Below are 20,719 nucleotides of genomic sequence, written 5' to 3'. Positions count from 1 at the left end.
TATGATAATTCTCTGAGGCTGCAACGATGCTGTTGTTTTATTGGATTATGATGATCTTTTTCCAGTAAAATCCATAAATGTTGTGCTGCATGAAATCCCATCCAATATGTTCCTACATAAAATGTCTTATAATTATTTAAATCTATGAGGTCTAAACAAAAATTCAACATTACAAGCAACAAACAGTTACTTTTCATTGCTGTTGTATTTAATGGCAGATGTTTATTTTGTCCACCCCCTAAATGCACATGTAGATAGATATTCACTACAGATCAAAGTCTATATTGTCTTACAATAACAAAAAGAAAAAGAAGGTGTAACCAAAAGGAATGACATTCTCTGTGTAATATACTTAACTAGAGTTTTTATTGAATTTCATATGTGAATGCCCAGAGCCCCTTTCCTGCCCTAACTACAGATACCAAACAAACAAGGGCCTACAGTTCTACCATCTACTCAATCATCAAGATAAACTGTGGAATATTTTTCAGTACCCATAGTTACCACCAGTAAATTGCATGTGTGGGACATGCGTGTGACATTACCCTCTTATCTTGTAATCAAATCATGAGTCATGGTCATAACAAGCGTTCTGAAAATGCAGTGTTCAAGGTGGATTTAATCTGTTTCTTAATGTACTTTCACTTTAGTTTTACACTGAGAGTATTACAATTTGATGTAGAATTACTTGAAAGTGATATCTTTGTAATTTAAAGATTAAAATCTTAATACTGGAAATTTAAACATGGATTGCATTATGGTTTAAAAGTAATTTCACTCTTTCATAGGAATTTGTTTAGAGATAATTGCCCCTATTTACACCTTGCATTAACATGTGATCTGTATCTGGATATCCTATCTGGATAAGAAAAAAACAGTTTAATGCATGGTGTAAATGCACTCAGAACATGAAGTGATGATGTTGTGATAGGATGTCAGCCAGGTGTAAATGCAATCCATATAGCGTAACCACATTCTTAAGAAGAAAATTCACCCAGCAAGTTGAAATGTCACCTAACTCAAACTCTTCTTGTTAGCTTGAACAAGCCTAGCAAAAGCTAAAAGTAGTAACAGTAGCTTAAAGTCTTCCCTCACAAAAACTGAATGAACCCCACCCACAGTCATCCATTTCTTGACTAGTCAGCCAGCCCTACCTAGCCATTTGCACATTGAGATCTGATCACAATATGGGTAGAATCAAGATAACAAAAGCGCATATATATCCCAGCTGTAAATGCAAAGGCTCATGGGTCAGATGTCATTATCTGAAAAATATATCAGATACAGAACATGTTAATACCAGGTGGAAATGGGGTGTTAGTCACATAAGCAGTTGGGGTAGTCTCATTTCAAGAGAAACTATACCCTAGCATGCCGGTTGCAGATTTATGCCACCATGTGTTCCATGCACGTGTTCTTTAATGTGACACTAAAACCTCTAAGGTGGTGTCAGCATTTATGGAGAAATCTGCCACATGCTATATTATACCCAGGACAGGTACAATCTACATATGTGTAAGTACACAAATTGGCTCCGACAGACAAGACAGGTATTATTAAAGGGTGCTACTTATTGTTCAGGCAAAATTGAGGTGGCAAAATAAAAGATGGCCACAGTAAGATTCCATTGCAGTACAATGCAGTTCAAGTATATCGTTGTTTACTGCCTTTTTTTAAGTTCATGTTAGTTATTCTGACTCCACCTCACACATCTAGCTCCGGATTACTTTTGTTTCTTTAAAGCTTGTAGGCGGCAACAGCTTGACAGTATCAAGCAAACCGTAAACGAGCTAATTATCCTGCAAATGGGCAGGTAAGCAGGTTAAACAAAAAAAGACAGCAATACCAAGGCGGGTTAAACAATTTGACCAATAAGATTGGGAAATAGTGTTCCCACTTTTTCTTTCAATATACACACAAATTAATTAGATGATGAGGCACAGCTGCGGAGACAGGCAGAAGCTCACAGGGCTAATGAGGGACAGAAAGACAGAAAGAAAGCCACTTTCACCTCACATATTATTTATTTATTTTCATAATTGATCACACACTTCTTAACCTTTTTCTGTCAAAACTAAATATAAATGAAATGTATGAAAGATACGAAACATTCTATTACTGATGGCCATTATCAAGATCAAACTCTATGTGGAAAGATAGGGCTGGCAGTAGCAGCACCGCAGCAGATGAGCCACTGCAGTTCAGCGATGCACACACACTGCTCAGATAAAGGTAGGCTGCGTGGCCCGGGTCTAAGACTGAAGACAGCATGGATTGACAGGGCTGTCTAATTCTAAAAGGTCCTCAAAATCCAGTCCTCTTCGGATGGCAAAAACATCCTCTACAGCCTTTTGGGGAGAGGAGCAAAAAGGCTTTCAGTCCTTTGAAGACCTCCAAAAGCAGGTGTCAACAATCATAGTGTATCTCAGGTCAAGTGAAACAATGCTGCTGTATGGACTCTTTCATTTTGCCATGAAAAGGGGTCATCTGCAGTGTTGGATAGTGATCCATTACTTTGTAATGTGTTACAGTAATGTGATTACTTTTCAGTAACAAGTAGTATAAGAGATTAAAATTTGAAATTTAGTAATTACATTACAGTTAGTAATCCCAGTAATATTCCGTTACTTGGACAATTCAGGGGTCGATTTTCATGGGGAATTTTATTATACTATGCATATAAATTCATTTATTGTGCAAAGTCTCAACATAATAAACTCGTACAAACCTGGATCATGATGGAAGTAAATTCCTAACACTGCTTTTTCTCTTTTCAAAATGCCCCTCTTTCTCATCTCTTGACTGCCCTTATTACTAGGACTCAGAGAGAAAAATGTAATATTTTGTCAGCGATATGGAAGGTACAGTGCATGTGCTGTTGATATGTGAGTGTGTGTGCATTGCTATTAGCAATATAGCTGGATGCAGCAACACTTGACCTGTTTTGCATTCAGTCAGATGCAGCTCTTTAACTGCTGCTTTATTCAAAGTCTGCTTGTCTCTGAACTCTGTCTTCATTTATCACTGCTACACTAGACTCTCAGCTGCCACACTAGCCTTGACAGAGACAACATTCACACATACACACACAAAGAGAACACTTAAAACACACATTCACACCAAAGAAAAGCAGTGTGCTGTTGTAGAATACTTAGTAAGAAAGCCAGCATACAGATGCTGAGCCAACATTTGGCACTGATCATTCAGAAGAAGATTGAGTGCACGTTTATGAACAAACAAGCTAGTCACAAAAAAAACAATATTTTTACATTTCTACATATTTGATTGTGATGGCATCATAAGTTTGTTTCCATCCTTTTTGAAACCTTTCAAACAAAGAACTGTCAGTCTGAGAAATCTTAGTCCCTAGTAAGGCTCAAGCCTCAAAAATACTGGATCCTACACTTCGTATATTTCATAATTAAGGTCAATGCAGCAATGTTTCTCAAAATTAAAAAAAAAAAAAAAAGTGAGTAGTTGCTCTAAAAAGAACAACTTAACACTAATCTTGTGTCTGCTGACCACTGAAACCACTAGAGGTCATTGAGACAATATTTTTCAGCTTTGCGTTTTGATGACACAATGCATTTCTTTTACACTGAAGTGAGGTAATGCATTCATTCACCTTTGTTGTTTGCCAACATTATGTGGTTGTCATACCATAATTCAGTTGAAAGCAGGCACATTTTTAAAAGCACTCCTTGGTGATGCAATAAAGGACATCTGAATATCGTGGTGTATCAAAATGAATTTAGCAGCGGCTTACTGAAAGTTTAGAAATTAATCTACAGACTTATTTTGGAAAATGATATACATGATATAGAGCATATGATATGCATGATGATAGCAGCCTTTTTTTTATAAATCCCAATCATTGTAAAATCAAACCCTCAATCAATCAATTTGCATATTCACATCTGTCAAATGTACCAGTTTCAAATGAAAAGAACCACCTCCAGGTTTTCTAACAGTGTCAGAGCAGTTTTCATTCCACGCAACCTTTACGCACTGCTGTGGTTATTAATATTGCCTGTATTATACAGTGGAAACTGCTTATAGCAATCATGTCTGTCCAGGTCAAATTGATCACTATAAGCGGATGATTATAATAACCAAATTATTTTTCTTTTTCTTTATTTTTTATGCAGATTACCATCTAATTGACATTTGTATATTTATTTCATGAATATAAAGTAATGAAACGGGCAGCTTCGCTATTAACTGAATTTTAGTGACTGTTTCAAAATATAGAACAGCTGTTTCAAACGCTTGTTTCGCTGCTGCATCTCGTCTCGTTTTTGGTAGTTTGTCATGAGCTTCAGGGAGACTACATTTTCATTGCGAGACTTTCTTTTTCCTGTCATGATTTCAGTGTGCATGCAGCACCAGCCTCAGGTAACCAGCCCGAAGCAGACAGGTTGTGCGTTTAGGCTGTGGGGGGTGGGGACCACAGTGGGCTGCAGCGAGAAAGATGATTAGAGCTGTAACCCTGCCATGAGGAAGGACAAAAACATCACTAGGAAGAGGGGAGGACATTTCTCTTCATTAGATAACATTAAAAGTAAAGTTAGGCTTTGATGTCATCTTCCCAACTCATTTTAAAAAAGACGAGAGAAAGAGAGAAGCGGTGGTCGAGCGAGCTAGAAAGTGGGTGAGAGCAAAAAAGCCGGTGAACGAGAGGAATGATTTTTTTTCTGATTGTTTCATGGTGGTTACAAATAAACATGTCCACAACCGCACCTCCACACAACCCTGCAGAGATGTGCCGCAACGCCTGATAATGGTGCCGCAGCAGCTAAGTACATATCAAACATGCATCATGGGAGTAAAATAGAAATGCCATTGTTTTAAAAATTTTTCTTCATGTTTTCATGTATGAAAAGATCCAAAATGAACACTGTAAGCAGACTGCTTGATTACTATAAGCAAATTATTTAAACAGCATTTGTATAGGAAGGATTCTGTCCCAAGCTTTTTGATCCATATAAGCAGTTGATCACTGTAACCGCGATCACTATAAGCGTTTTCCACTGTAATTTAATCAGCACTTAGATCTCAATTATCATCATCAAATATCAGAAAAGTAATTTAGTTATTTATTCTGTAGAACTTTTATTGAAACACCTACAGTTCACAATAAAAGATGAATGAAGAGAACACGGAAATAAAATGATGCCTTCAATGTAAATAAAAAATAATTAATCAAACTCAAGTTTGCAAAAAAATCCATACACGATCATTAAAATTGGCAAATAACCTCAACAAATTCAGTTTTATTATAAGAGAGACAACTTACTCGCCCAAAAGCATCATGTGTACATCTTAAGTAAGCCTGAATTGCACACATTCTTACTGAATGTTCTTGTAGATATAATTGTTTTTGTGTATATGCATCATTCCTACATTTGGACTTTTAGCAAATCGTTAATAATGCACATTAAAGGTCAGACTCTGTGTTAAAGTAACCAAATTACAGCTTAACTAAACTGAACATTTTAACTGAATCTATTTATATTCATATGAATGTAAACACATTGTTGCATATAATAATAATTAATAATCCATTAACTGGTTTCTGAATAAACTCACCATGCTATACTGGCATGTATGATGCACTATGTCTAGTTGATTTTTAACAGATGTGTTTGGGTGGTATATGAAGATGCATAGTAACTGAGTAGGCCAGTGAAGTGGTAATGTTTCTTTTGTCTCTGAACGCGAGTGGCTGTCACTGTTCATGCTAACATTCTGTTTTTTCTACTGATTCCAAACAAACTAAATATATCTTGAATCACTACTGTGTTGTATCCGTTAGACATGTCATACTTACATTTATATACATGAAAATGCTGCAGATTGTTTAATGGTGGTATGGCACACATCTTGTGGAACACTGCACTCGAATCGACTCCTGTCATGGTATCACTAACTGAACTCTCAGATGATGTAGCTTCCTAATTCCTCCCTTCTGAGTCGGACTATATTACTCAGCCAGTAATGTGTCGAATCTTCTTTATTGACAGCCTCCATCATCACTTAGATTCCACCTTAACACCAGCCCTGGCACAGGAATAGATTTCCTATCATGGAGCCTGAGCACAGGCACCACGCTCTTAAAATGTGACAAATGCAAATGGGATGAGAGAAATCAAATGTGACTAACGTGTGGGGAAACAGAGAAAATCAATTGTCTCCTGAACAAATGGATGAGCTATTAAAATGATTGTGTGCTACAGGAATATATTATCCTCAGCAGCTGCCAGCAGAGGCAACAGCGACTCAGATTCCAAGTCTGCTTGGCCCGAGAAAGCACACAGAGCGCCCACTAAGGCAATTATATCCAGATCCTGCATGAGCAGAACATGTGATTTATCTGCCTGTTCTCGTGCTAATAGCTCTTACACGTAACAGTAAAAACATAAATGTATAAGTGGATTTTTTCTACTGGACTTGCAGGCCATAAATGTATACTTTGCCAGACTTAATTAGTCTATTTGTCTTTCAATGGAGACGGTGCAGCGATACTAAAGACTTGGCTTAGAAACAACATTACCATTTTCCAACTTTTATAAAACAAAAGCTTTTGACTCACACAGAAATGTAGCTTGGGAGTTTGGGACCAGCCTTTGAACTGTTGTTTCAAATCATGAAGAAGAGACTTTTTTCCCCCTCACCCCATTTGTTAGTGATATTGAGAATAAAGAATTAATTAAAACTTAGATAACAAAAAGACAAGATATGAAACATTAAAAAAACAACAACTTATGAAACAGTTGCAGCTGGCTTAAGTTTGGATAAGCATGTTTCATAGTTCTCTGTGGGGTAGAGAGGCTTCAGAGGAGAGGATTGAATCCACTCATCAGATAAAGACAGTCAGTGGGCTTCAAATGCAGTCTGTTTATTAACACTTCAAAATAATCAGAGCATCTCCACAGGCTTGGAAAAGGTTACACAGCATGGAAATAACACCAATTTACTTGATTCTTAAGTTTCTGAACTGCTGGTTTGGAATAATTTTCCCAAACATAAATAAAGATGATGTTCATGATATCCAAGCTTGATCCTTTTAGCTGGAAGAAAATGCCAAAAAGAAGAACCATCTGCCTTTAAACAAGATACATCCCCACATGATACTGATGGGATAGTAACCTTCTCAAATGACAGGTTTAGTGGAGTCTGAAACGTGGACCCATTAAACTCTTAAACTAAATGGCACTGTGGCCCACTGTGCAGAGTGACCATGTCCTTCAGGAGAACTGAGACATCATACATTCTGTCTGTTTGTCCTGATAGATTTGGGTGAACAAACTGTCTCCAAAACAGCAACAACAGTGTGAGGTCAGTAATGCTCATGCAGTAGGAGAATATAGATGATGTCACAATGATAAGATACTTACAGTGCTTGAAGGAGTCCTCAAATTCCATACTTGAGTTAAGCAATAGTACACAAGAGGGTGTGCTGTGATTTCCCAAACTGAATAAATACCACATTCATAAACACAAAACTGCTTTGCTAGCTCAGTCTTGTTGTAACTAAGATATCTGCTGAAAAAAATATTTTTTCCATTGACAGATTTAGCTACTACATCTACAAACTTCACAGACATTTTTAAGCTAGTAGTTCCGTGTCACTAACTCACTAGCACAGCTGATGGAGGATGTCAGAGTGGGAGCTGAGATATACTCTTAACTGAAGGGAAAATGGTTAAGTTTTGCCTTGTATGGGGGTGCTGGGTAATGATAAATAGTGGAGAAGGGTTTGGGTTTTTCAGTGTGTGTGAGTGTGTAACTCATGCCACAGTCCCAGAGTTCAATCCACTTAGTAAAACGTCTGTTTTGTTTTCCCCACAACCCCAAACCAGTTCAGTTCAATCCAGTTCCACAAACATAAAAGAAAGACAACTCAAAACTCTGCTCCAAGTTTTCACCACTGATCCCCACAAAACAAACCAAACCAAAGACACTAGCAAAGCAAGACAGTACATAAAATAAAGCCAACAGAAATGTCAGATAGGTTGGACCGCCGTGTTTAACTGTATATCTTTAAACGTTACAGTTACGGCTGAAAATGACAACAGAAAAAAACAAGTTTGCCAAGTTCACATATCTCCACAATTCAAATCAACCACCAGTTGTCTACTCAGAAGTGACTGTTGTTGTTAGCGCAACGTCACGGTCTGTAGTTCCAATGAATGGTGGAGTAATATGTTTAGTAATGAGGCTTTTTTCATTTGAGCACGGCTAGGTGTGCTGTCATGCTGATTTGAGCACGTTCTAAATGTCTAGTTGACAAATCAGATTGCTTGGTTGGAACTACGTGTTGTATATTAAAAGTTGCAATACCCCAATGTAAAAGTACTTCATTACAAATAAAACTGAAAGGAGAATATACACACATTAGAGTCAGTGTATTTGTCATCAGGAGTACATCTAAAGGTCTTGTCTCATTACACATCTGTCCTATGAATGAAGTAATCATGACAGACAAATTAAAGTGTGCGTCTCCTGTTTTGATACAATCTCCAACTAGCTCTGGTGGATTCACAAGTCAGAGTCGACCAATAGCAACACTGCTGCTCTGTGTTTGGAAATGGATGTCATTTTTCTAGTGTGTTTCATCACCATTTTAGTACAGTATCAGACTACCACACCACAGACTGTAATGTTGCTCTCACTATTTGTGATCATCATCGATATTACTTTATTATCTGCATCAGAAACATGCTCTCACATCCTTTTTCAAGCCAAAATTTGTGTAGAATGTGATGTGACCCGTACCATTAGCCTGTAAAAACAGTTGTACATTGTCTTCTGTGGATGTGGAGAGAGGTTTTCAAAGTCTGAAATATGAATCATGACTATGTTGTCTCTGGAGGCAGAATTTACAACAGAAAGCATGTATTGCGAACTGAAGGTGCAGAGTTTAAAAGATGTGGACATATACCAAGCACACAGGGTATAACAAATGCTATCAAGTTGCATTATGGGAACTGTAGGATCAAGTGATATCTCTGCCTCTGTTGTTTCAATTTCTTTTCTTAAAATCTGTTCCTTGTAAGTCTCCCAACTTTATGGAAGTACAGTACTTAACTGTTGTAGTTTACTTTAATCAAAAGTACTGTAGTATTATAAAGTAAATGTACTCCAAGAATTAAAAGTAAAAATATTCATACAGACAGAACGCCCCTTGTTAGTCATGTATTATTATATAATACTGGATTATTATGGATGCATTATTGTATGAGCATGCATTTTAATGCAGAATCTGTTTGAGGTGGAACTACTTCCTGCTATCATTACCTTTATATGCTGTTGGATAGTTTAGTAATTAACAATGTGTGATTTTTATATGCTGGTCATATGGTTTGCATGTGAACTATTAATCTGTAAAGTACTTCAGTTATCAATAATGTAGTGAGTCAAAAAGGTGAATATGTGGTTCTGAAATGATGTGAAGTAGAAGTATAAAGAATAGAATAAATACAAAATTAAATTACAAATGAATTAATGTACCTCAGATATACCATACTTGAATAAGCAACTTACATTCTACAACTGGATACTTCCACATATTTACATATCCTGTACAAATCCTACATTAGCATTAGCATAAATAAATATGCGATACATGATTACATGAGCATGAAGAATCTTTTAGGCTTAAGGTTAAGTGTCTTCAAGACCTGAATACACCTAAATTACCATCACCTGATTGGTGGCTGAGGGATGGGATGAGTCACTCATTTATTGCCCCCAGCCGGTCAACAGATCAGAGAATGTTGCTTTCTTATTTAGACTTCAAGGGTCTAATTTCCCAAAAGTCAATAGTTGACATTTAAACTAACATAACAAACACAAAGGAAGATGAACAAAATGCAAAGAAAAAAGATGGATTAGTGCAGCTGTTGCATTTGTTAGCAGACATTAGTAGTTTGATTTATCATAGTAGGAAAAGCACATCACATACTTCTCTGCATAACTCGGACCAGCTTCAACCTGAGTTCTAATCAGCTAGAATAAAGAACACCTGTGCAGGTGTGCAGTACCTCAGAACAGTTCCATACTAGTGCATCTAACAGACAGGGAGACATGGTGATGTTTCTGTCCACCTGGTGAATGTCAGTCAAATATTCACTATTCTTTTAGTTCTTTTTTTTGGTTTTCAGTAACTCTTGAGAAGAATATGTGGCTCTTTAGCTGTTTATCACTCCGTTATATTCACTAGCTAGTTGCTAAGTTTTTCTGTTTGCTGTTTGGTGCTGTTTGCTGTTTGGTGCTGAGCAGTTAGTGTACAGTGGGTTCATCAGAGCTTTCTCACTGAAACAGCTGCCTGCTGCTACTAGAAATGAAGTGGATGAGAGCCGTGAGACTGACCCAAAACTGTGAAATTGCTTCTGTAAAACCAAAACAATAAGCTGAAAGAAGCTCATGCACTCTGTAGAGCTGAGGGGGATCTACAGAGTCTATAATGATTAATGATCTGTGAATGTCACTATGAGTGACTCCTTTCATATTATACATAGTCATTTGATCTATTTACATAAAGATATAGAATATAGTGGAGCTTTTCAATGCGTTTTTTTCTATTTTTATGTTACTCTAATATATTTCTAACTTGCACTTTTGAATGCAGGACTTTTGCTTGTTCTACTGCTTCTTTTACTTAACTAAAGGATCTGAATATTTTCTCCAGCACTGCTGCGGAGACAGACAAATGTACTCTGAGGAGAGGGGAGAGGGTTCTTCTCATACAACTGCATGAGAGCAGGGTCACATGCTCCTCAAAAAAGACAGAGACATAAAGACATGCACATAAACACACAGCTGTGACAGACACACACACACACACACATGCAAACAGAGACCCACTCAAAGTCACTTGAGACATGAAGCGTCATCAGAAATGGGCATGTGTCCCAAACCACAGGGAGTCCTTCCAACAGCCTGGCTTATAGATGAAGGTCTCTGCGAGCTCACACATAAGAAAGCACATGCACTCACACTCACACACACACATGTGAAAACACAGCAACACATACACCACCTCCTGCTGCTGCTCCTGGCGAGCTATGAGACGTGGCTTGCTGACTAGAGAATGGCAGAATTGTGTGTTTGGGCCATCTGCTGCTGAGACTGATATAGATATCACACACACACACGACACATAAATAGCTATATATAGCCAAACAATTACTTCAAGGATTTAGGGAAATATGCCGAGTTCATATTGTTTATCTCCGTTTATCTTAATAATTACAAGCAACCGGGTCAGAAAAAACATTCATGTCAGCCTCCTAGTTGTAATTTGGAGTTGGAGATATTGGGAATTGCTGACAGCAAAGATATTTCCCATTCAAGTGAATGGGAAAGTGGGAAAATTTGTCCAAACTTGTATATGTGCTATACATATAAAGTTGGGTTTAATTACACTGAACAATGGAATATGGCTGACATGAGGGATCCTAGCTTGGTTTTAAAAACACATGCAAAAACACAAACATTAAAGATCCCCTCCAGACATGTTTTAAAATGTATAGAGATACTTAAAAAATACAACAAGAAAGATACTTCAAATAATTATTTGTCTCTATTATTTTTTTCCACAAAAAGTTCCATTACCTGGTTAAAGATTCTTAAAACTATATCAAGTCATTCTCCCAGTCTCTGAGTATGCATTTCTTTATTTCACAAGTTTAACTGCTAGACACATTCCAGTGTATGTGCACTGGAGGCTTCAAGTTTACACTTTACAGTTACACACTGAGCCATGATGGGCTTTAAAACTAGTTGTGATGTCACAAATCATGCTCGTACATACTCGTCTTAAACTCAGATTGAAGGTGAGCATAGAGAAACTTTAAAAGGAGCTATGTTTGATTGTATGTGTTTTCACTTGTTAACAGACCTCTTCAAATACATAGCTAACACCGCAAAAGTAGCTAATTTAGCTACTTTAGCTAATAAGTACATCCTCACAGAGCCGCTGGCGTGCCTGTAGACGCTTCGTCTTGTTTTCACGTTGGACAGAGCCAGGCTCGCTGTTGTCTCCCTGCCTCTCAACTCTATGCTAAGCTAGGATAACTGCATCCTGACTCAACCTCTGTACACAAAGCACAGGATGTGAGATTGATATCAATCTTGTCAGAAAATGTTGAACTATTTCTTAAGATAAAATCACAAAAAAGAATCCAGCTGCAGGGAATGCATCAGTGGAAAAGGAGAATAAAAGAAGATACTCAGACCTCTCATGACCACATCCCTCTATAAATGTTTTAAAGAGTACAGTTGTGGGTTTTTTTTAGTTTTTTTGCTAACTGTATATTTGAGAGCATATCCTTATTAGATATATTTTTTCAGACCGAGGTATTGTTCAGTGGTGGATGGCGTATTTGCTCTTCTCAAGAGCTGAAATACCATCCAGTCCATTAGAAAAACGTCTTTATCACTGAACTTTAGAGTCCAGTCCTCTCTGAGAAAGAACAATAAAGAGAGTAAACATCAGGAACCAAACAAACCAGCAGAGGAGACTCAAACAAGGCCCGGAGCAAATTTGTGTGCGTGTGTGTGTGTGTGCATGTTTGCATGTGTGTGAGAGAGAGTGACAGCTTCATGTTTAACACTCACCAAGCTCAAGCAAAACTGAAAAAGGGAAAAAATGTTTTCACTGTTATAAATACCAATTAGCAGAAACATTGCTATTATTATCCTTGGATTTTTGAACTGCTAAATTAATTTATCTACATTTCAGTTTTTGAAGCAATCTTTTATTAACATTTTTCATTTTAAAGAACATAATTGAAAGAAATGTGAATAAAAATTGGGGCAGAGAAACACCACCTAGTTTTACTCAGCTGTAAAAAACAATAAAACTGAGAAGCTTTAGAATATACAGTGTAAATACTCACTGCATGGTCTCCTCTTCAAACAACAGACAGCCTAAGAGTTAATGTAGCCTCCCTTGATTTAAAAAGACATTTGTTCTTTGATATTGTGAACAAGTGTGATTAACTTTGCATCAAAGCAGCAGCTTGAAAAGGGGGGGCTGGTCATATTATGGATGACATCCAGTTGAATCCTTTCTTAGCTTTGACAAACTAGACATTGTTTGAAAGTGCAAAGCCTCATAATTCTGTCTGTGCAAGTCATGTTGAGATCCTAATATCACTGCAACAATAGTTACTTATTTGTAACAGGAGTACATACAAAATAGAACAAAATAATTAAAAAAAAAAAGACAAAAACAGCAAAGAAAATTGCAAATGTGCAAAATGCAGGACGTTGACACCAGAGACTGATATTTGCATCCTGAGTCCTGTTTGTGTTTAGGTTTAGGCAACAAAAGCTCTTAAGCTGAAGTTAGTGAAGGATGATGATGGTTTTCACTTTGTGTCTCGTACTTCAAGTCACTACAGACCACCAAGATAAAGAACAGGTTTTTTCCGTGAGGCTGTGAGACTGATAAAGTCTGCCTCTCACTGACTTCCCCTGTAACATCAGCACTTCCCCCAGCCTCAGACTCCCCTCCAACTCACTACTCTGCCCATCCCCCCTCAACCAATATGAACACTATACTGTAACAAATTTCCCTGTAAAATTAAAGTAAACTACTGGCAGCTGTAGTTGCCAGCATTTTATTATTTTTTTTACCGTGTCACTTCCATAATTTACTTTAACAGTTAATTGCTGTAAAATGATTACAGTATTCTGCTGTAAATTGTGAGGTTTACAGTTTGATACTGTAGTTAGGCCTGCAGTAATATACTATATTTTAGTGTTGCTATTGTAATCTACACAAACACTTTCTTACTGCAAATGTTACAGTAAATAACTGAAAAGTTTTCTTCTTATTCATACTTATAAAAACAACTATAAATTGCAGATATGTGAATAACAATAACATACTATAAATAACAACATGTCTTCAATTTTAATGGTCCAGTAATGAGATCAGCTCAGTTTTACATTTAAAAACACATAACCTTTAACATCTAGCACAAAAGAGGATGAGACAAGTGACGGCTTTATGGAACTTCAAAGGCTTTCAAATATGCCAAGTATATTCAAGTATGCATATTTCAAAAAATAATTCTCAAGGTTCATGCCCTTTTCTCATTGTAAATCTGTTAATTGTAATGTCCTGAACAGCAACTGCTTCGCAAACTACTGTTTTAAAAATCTAAAAGCACAAATAAACAGATTGCAGGATACACAGTTTGTAATGCCTTAAAATGTCCTCTGTTATAATTGGCAGAAGGTCAGCATCCAGGCCTCCAGGCTCACAGCTCACAGATTGGGAAAGAAACAAGAATGAAAAGAGTAAGAGAAAGAGAAATGAAACAGTTGAATAGCAGAGATAAGCATTTTCAACAAGAAGGACACTTAACTTCCCTTTATGAAGTGACATCAAGTTCTTCAGAAGAGTGGTGAAGAGGATTCACTGTGAACTTGTTTGTCTTCTTGGCATTACTTTCCCCGGCTGGCCTCTGTTCCCTTCTCAGTGTTAATCACAATGAAGTACCTGAAAACAACATGTAACATCACCTATTATGTCCCAAGTTTTAGTACAGCTTGGCAACAAACTACAGTATCTTTGCAGCAGCCTAGCTACAGTTTAGAAATACACTTGGGTTGAGGTTAGATAACCAGTATTCTGTCTTTTTGGGCTCAGCAGCAAACCTAACTTCATCAACTTGGCTACATATTCGAATAAACTTCAATCGTTACGCGCTTTATATAGTAGGGTATTATTAATTATGAAATACAAGTGGGATAAACAAGGTGTAGGTATAGACCAGGTGGGGCTAACATTGGCATTCACTAGTGTGTACTTCAAGAGAAAACAGTCATCCAAATATAATCTTTAAACTACACTTGCAAGCAGCAGTGAAAATGTTTAAATAACAGTGATTCAAACTGAAGAACACTACTTGAAAATGCTCTCTTGTACCTGCCAGGTGCTTGCTGGGATTATACCAGTAGGAAAAATTAAATGTAGTCACTAATTGGGTAACCAGATTCACAAATGTAGTTCTCTCTCTCAGTATGATGTTACTGACCTTTTGGTTTGATTCCACAAAGGAGGTTCCACCTGTTAAATACCTCTCTGCATTGGGATTTGGGAATAAAGGCCCCCTTTTGAACCACACATACACAGGTATTTTAATCTGCTTCAGTTAGTCTTATCCCACAAAATATTTTACTACACAGTTGCTTTTCATTTTTGAAAAGTAACTGTGAGAAACCACCTCAGATGAAACGTAGATTAAGTTATACTACCATTATAACAGCATTTCAAAGTTGGATTTATGATGGGTCGGACACTACATGGCAGTTATGTTGGAGCATAAGGAGGAGGAGGTTTTGAGAGGTTGTCCTAGTTTCAAGATATATGAAAGCAGCAACACAAAGGTGCATATAGAGATACAAGCACACACATGCCATAATTCCAAATTCTTGCAGGTATTATTTCTGGAAAAAAGGGAATTTCAGTGACAATATCTGGAAAATATTGTAATCTCAGTTGTCAGTATTTGGCCATAGTCACAAGTCAATAAACTGTAAAAGTGCATCATGTTACGAGCCCCAAAGTCCATGATCTATATTGTGTTCATTACCTAATGCAGTAGTCACATCTCTTTTTTATCCTGCTTCCAGGTCATTCTCCAGCCTATCAGATGACAGTGAGGAGGCCAGAGCCAGGTACCTTTACAGGCAGTGGGTGGGACTTGGTTTGACTGATGTCCATCTGTCCAATCACACAGTACTGCTTATCCTGCCCGGTTCCACACCTAACACCATCACTGACAAGTCTAGTCGCCAGTGTTTCCTGCCAAACGGGACCCCATGTGACCAGCGAGGGCCAAATGACCTGCCCAAGCAGCAGTTCTCCTACGCAGCCTACTCTGCTGTTGGAAGTCTGCAGGTACCGTACCATCGCTCTGTATTGACATTTCCTAAACCAAAGGTTGCTTCGCCCTCCTGGCTGCTGCTCTCTTCTCCTGCTCTTCCTCCCCCTCATCACCTTCCTATTGTCACATTGTCTAAGTCTCCAGCCCCCGGCCCCTGGAAGGGTCAGCAGTAAAGGTCAGAGCCAGAGATTTTGGCTTTAAATGTTACAGCTTGGCTGACCACAGTTAAGGATCTAAAGGTATCTCAGGTCTGTCATTTTTAGCAAGTCAGGCAGGGACAAAGATGACATTTATATTTGTTTGTTGTTTTTTTTTTTTTTCCCTGGTAGACTATTGAACCGATTTATGATACAAAGAAAGAGTCCTTATATGACCTCTTTGTCTGCAACTTGTTTAAAACATCCCGTCAATACTAATTATGTAATTTTATAGGATCTTTTCTCAATGATTTAGGTCATCATGGCTTACTTTTATAGCAATTTAAGTCATTACTTAAGCATATAGGAGCAAATGCAGGAACTCCTTTTATACTTCTTTATCTCATTCTGCTGTAAGCTTCAGAATTCAACTTTTTGAATTACTTTGGCATAGTTGAACCTGAATAACATGATGCTTTTAGCAAATACCAGTGATACAAGGACAGAAGTTCTAAAATAAATTATATGAAGCTAGAAACCAACTTCAAGATTGTTAAAACCTACAAAGATTAGAGACCCATACATATGAGACTTTCCACCAACATACACATTATTTTAGTCTTGACAGTCAGAAAGAGGTATATATTGAATGAGTAAATACGTAGAGAACACATTGGAGAGTGGGTCGACTACTGTTTGTTTAGAGCTGTGTCCCTGTGCAACCCTTCTCTCATTTTCCTGTACTGGCCAGAAATGGACATCCATCAAGACTTGGTTAAATAGCTTGCCTTGCTAACTTATGCTGCAATTTGTACATAAAAGGAAATAAAAAAAATGATACATATTGAATGGTATGGTGCATGGATAGACTTCAGGCTACAGTTGCTAATCCCAGTAACACTTAAACATTTTTGGCGGCTGGGGTTTTTGCTGTCTTAATAGGTGTTTGGGCTGGAGGAATACACCCTCTGATTACTCTAAAGTTGTCTTATTTACAAGTTGTGTCTTGTTAGCTGGCTAAGTAGCCAGTAGTAAACTTACATTCAGGAAGCACCTCTTTTTTTCCAGAATTTGGGTATGTGTGAACCCTGTAGACTTACTGTGAGGACAGGATGCAGGTAGTTTTTGATGGTTAGTAAATACCTCCAAACTGAAGTCAATGACACTCTTTTCATAATTATTTATAGCAATAAACATTACTTAAAAACAACATTCAAAATTCAATTCAGTTTTTAAACCAATATCTTGCAGCCTTATGAATGCACTACTTCAGAGTGTACAAATGCACATTATAGATACTGTATATTCACTAGATGTAAATGGCTCATACTCCAGAGGATCATTTTTTATAAATAGAACAGAGGAGAAATTTTCTTGGTAGGGTGCCTCAGGCCATCTCTTTCACACAAGAGATAGTTTACACATTATACATTACATTTAGATAAGAATAGACTCCTCGATTAGAACAGCACCAGCAAACTCAATGCAGAAAGCAACATGGTGTTTGTGTCCTGCTAGATGCACTGTAAATCTTTTCCGCCATCCTTCAGAGTGTGAAGGTTAATGGAAGACATTATGCATGTAGTCCGCCTGCACTAGCCAGCAGACACACACACACACACGCACGCACACAAAGAAATACAGTCACACTATTTTTAGAGGATTTTACTTCTCTGTATCTTGGGAACTGAGAAAGGGGTTGAAGGAGACGCTTGTTATTCCCTTGAGCCCCTGCCCGGCCCGAGGGCAGATGAAAAGTTGGAGTGATTCTCTGAATACCAAGTTTTCCTTCTCTTTTCTCTCTCTCTCACTCTCCTCGTTCCCCTTTCCCTGCTTTGCTCGATCCATCCAGCTGTCCACTCATCGGAAGTCTACCCAAAGGAGGGTCACAGTCATCCATCACCAGATTATTTCCTAGTTCCGTTCCTGCATGCTGCCTTGAATTAAGCAGCAGTTTGCAGGATCTAAACATGACTTTCAGACAATTAAATATGGCGTTTGTGATGGATGGATGGCGGCCCAGAGCGAGTATAGTGGGCTAATAACTCCTGCTGTTGGTGGCACTGTTTTTGCTGGTGCTGCGGAGGCTATATGCTCTGACACACACACACACACACACACAAAGTAAGTCAGAAAGATAAAGTAAGAAGATTGCATTGTCACACTGTGGGCCAGAGTAAGGTAACGTGATCAAGCTTATTTTATGTAATACTGCAATATGCAAATTGTAGTACAATAACAAAAAAGGCATATGTTACATATATTCTAGATTTATAATATAGTTATAGGTCTTGCTCACATATCTGTCAATTCTCACATTTTGTAATTAAATCCCTTCGGTTGCCACCTGTGCATCTCCATCAATTCATAATATGTACATTTCAGAGGTAATAACTGTACAATAATTGCCTCTCATTTCCCTTGATGGTTTGTGGAATGATGTGCTTGATTAGAAGAGGTGGGGCTTGTTGAGTGGATTACATGTCGTGGTGGTATAGTAGGGGAAATTAATTCAGCTTGTAAAGAGAGAGGCAGTAATATTTTTCTAAATTATTGAATTTCTGTAAATGCCAAGTCCTCATCTTACACTACAGCTGTTCCCTTCTTATGACATGGCCAATGCATTACTAGCTATAGATTTACAGTATTCAGATGGCGAGGATTAACTTGATCCCTACTTTTTAAATCTTGCTGCTCCAATTGTAGTCAGCTACATAACATATATTTTTAACCTTTCTTTTTTATCTGGTACAGTTTGTAAGATCTGGAAAGCTGCTTTTGTAACTCCATTTTATAAAGGCGGTGGAACTGCTGAGCTTAACAATTATAGGCCTATCTCTAAATTGGCATGCCTAGCAAAAGTACTAGAGTCTCTAGTATATGATCAGCTAAAATCATTCCTCTCAGTACACTCTTGTTTTAAATGACATCAATTCGGTTTTGGATAGAAAGAAATACTGTGCAGCTCTTTTCATTGATCTTTCAAAGGCATTCAATACAGTTGATCATGCATTGCTTTTAAAAAAGGCTTCATAGTATCAGATTTTATGAAATTGCTTATAAATGGTTTCAGAGTTACATAACAGTGTGTGGCCATTGGAACTGTTAAATGTGAATTTGTACAAATTGCAAAAGGTGTCCAACAAGGCTCAGTTCTGGGGCCTGTTCAGTTCACTCTTTACATAAATGATATTGTTTCTGCTGTAACTGTATATAATATACATTTTTATGCTGATGACACTATCTTGTAAGAGTCACAGAGTAAGTGTTCTGGAATTCGGATCAATGAGAAGGTATCTTTTCAACATCATGTGACTAAACTGGTGAGCAAATTAAGACAAAAAGTTGGTTTCGTCGATTGGAATAAAGCATGTTTTCCTCTGCATTGTAGAAGGATGCTTGTTGAGGCAACTTTATGGTTTTTGATTTTAAAAAAAAAGTTGGATTATGATGACATTGTTATACATTCCTGGATTATGGTTACATTTTTATACATGCATGCTTCAGCTGTGACTCTGAAGGCTTTAGATGCTGTTTATCACTCTGCACTAAGATTTATTACCAGGGATAATTATGATACTCATCGTGAGCTGTATGCTAAGGTTGAGTGGCGCTCCCTCTTTGTAAGGCGTGATAGACATTGGGTTTTTTTTATTTATTAAGCCCCTACTGGTTTTTTACCCCTTTACATCACCCTGTTGCTGTCTTTTAATGCAGGCCCCTATCAAACACACTCAAATGATTGGATTACACTGCAGGTGCCGGCTGTTTTTACTGAGCTTGGAAAATCCAGTTTTTCTTACTGTGTACCTACCACCTGGAATAATATGTATAACAATCTAAAGCTTACCTCATTTTTATCATTAGGATTTTTCAATTTTTAATTTCATCCTATTTCAATTCCAGCTGTTCTTGTTTTAGTAGATTCATTTGTTTTAAATTTTAACTGTTTTCATCTGCTCTTAAGGTTTCAGTATTTTACGAATTTGGCTTTTTATTACTTGAACTTTTTATCGCTATTTTTATTGTGTGTTCCTTATCTGTGTCTCTTGATGCCTTGGATCTTTTAGTTGTTTTTTTTTACTCGGCTACATTGTATATGAGGTCTCTACCTCAATGTATTTCTGAGTTGAAACAATGGTTATATAAGTACATATCATTCAAACTTTATTTTTGTCTGTATTTTGTTATGGTCATTTATTACATTAAACATAGAAAATAAAGATAGATTTATTTTCAATTACAATTATCAGGTAGAGCCTCACACAGATTTATTTGAAATGTGGTGACCTTGCTTAATGATGACCTACTTTAATTAAAACTCTGTTGTTGGAGATGTGACAGGGAGTGAAAAATGCAATACACCAAGTTCAAGGAAATGACATAGTCCATAAACTAAATTAATAATTATGCAGCGTTTTTGCAAAATCATATATTTTACTTTGGTAGCAAATATTGCCCCCTATGCCACAGTACAGGTCCACAGCATGGGGACTAGAAACCACTGGCTTAGAGGGTTTCACACTAGAGTCTAAGGGGGTTTTAAATACTGTGTTATCTTTAACCCTTTCATATACATCAATTTAATCAGTGTAGACAATAAAATGATAGCAAGGGTTTTGGCATTGAGATTTTTGGTTATACATGCTGATTAAATAGACTTTGTCAATGGTT

At 37.3% G+C, this 20,719-nt stretch overlaps 1 protein-coding gene across 4 annotated transcripts in view; it reads left to right on the top strand.

Annotated features, from left to right (window-relative positions):
- LOC137188328 (inactive N-acetylated-alpha-linked acidic dipeptidase-like protein 2) overlaps positions 1-20,719 on the top strand; it is a 581,495-nt gene that overhangs the window by 275,044 nt on the left and 285,732 nt on the right. For all 4 annotated transcript variants that reach the window (XM_067597950.1, XM_067597951.1, XM_067597952.1 and 1 more), the window contains one exon: positions 15,655-15,922. In XM_067597950.1, coding sequence (XP_067454051.1) covers positions 15,655-15,922 — 268 coding nt within the window. The remainder of the gene's footprint in view (positions 1-15,654; positions 15,923-20,719) is intronic.

The sequence above is a fragment of the Thunnus thynnus genome, chromosome 8, assembly GCF_963924715.1.
Source record: "Thunnus thynnus chromosome 8, fThuThy2.1, whole genome shotgun sequence".
NCBI lineage: Eukaryota > Metazoa > Chordata > Actinopteri > Scombriformes > Scombridae > Thunnus > Thunnus thynnus.
Note: the sequence above shows the minus strand (reverse complement) of the source record. Positions and strands in the feature narration are given on the sequence as shown.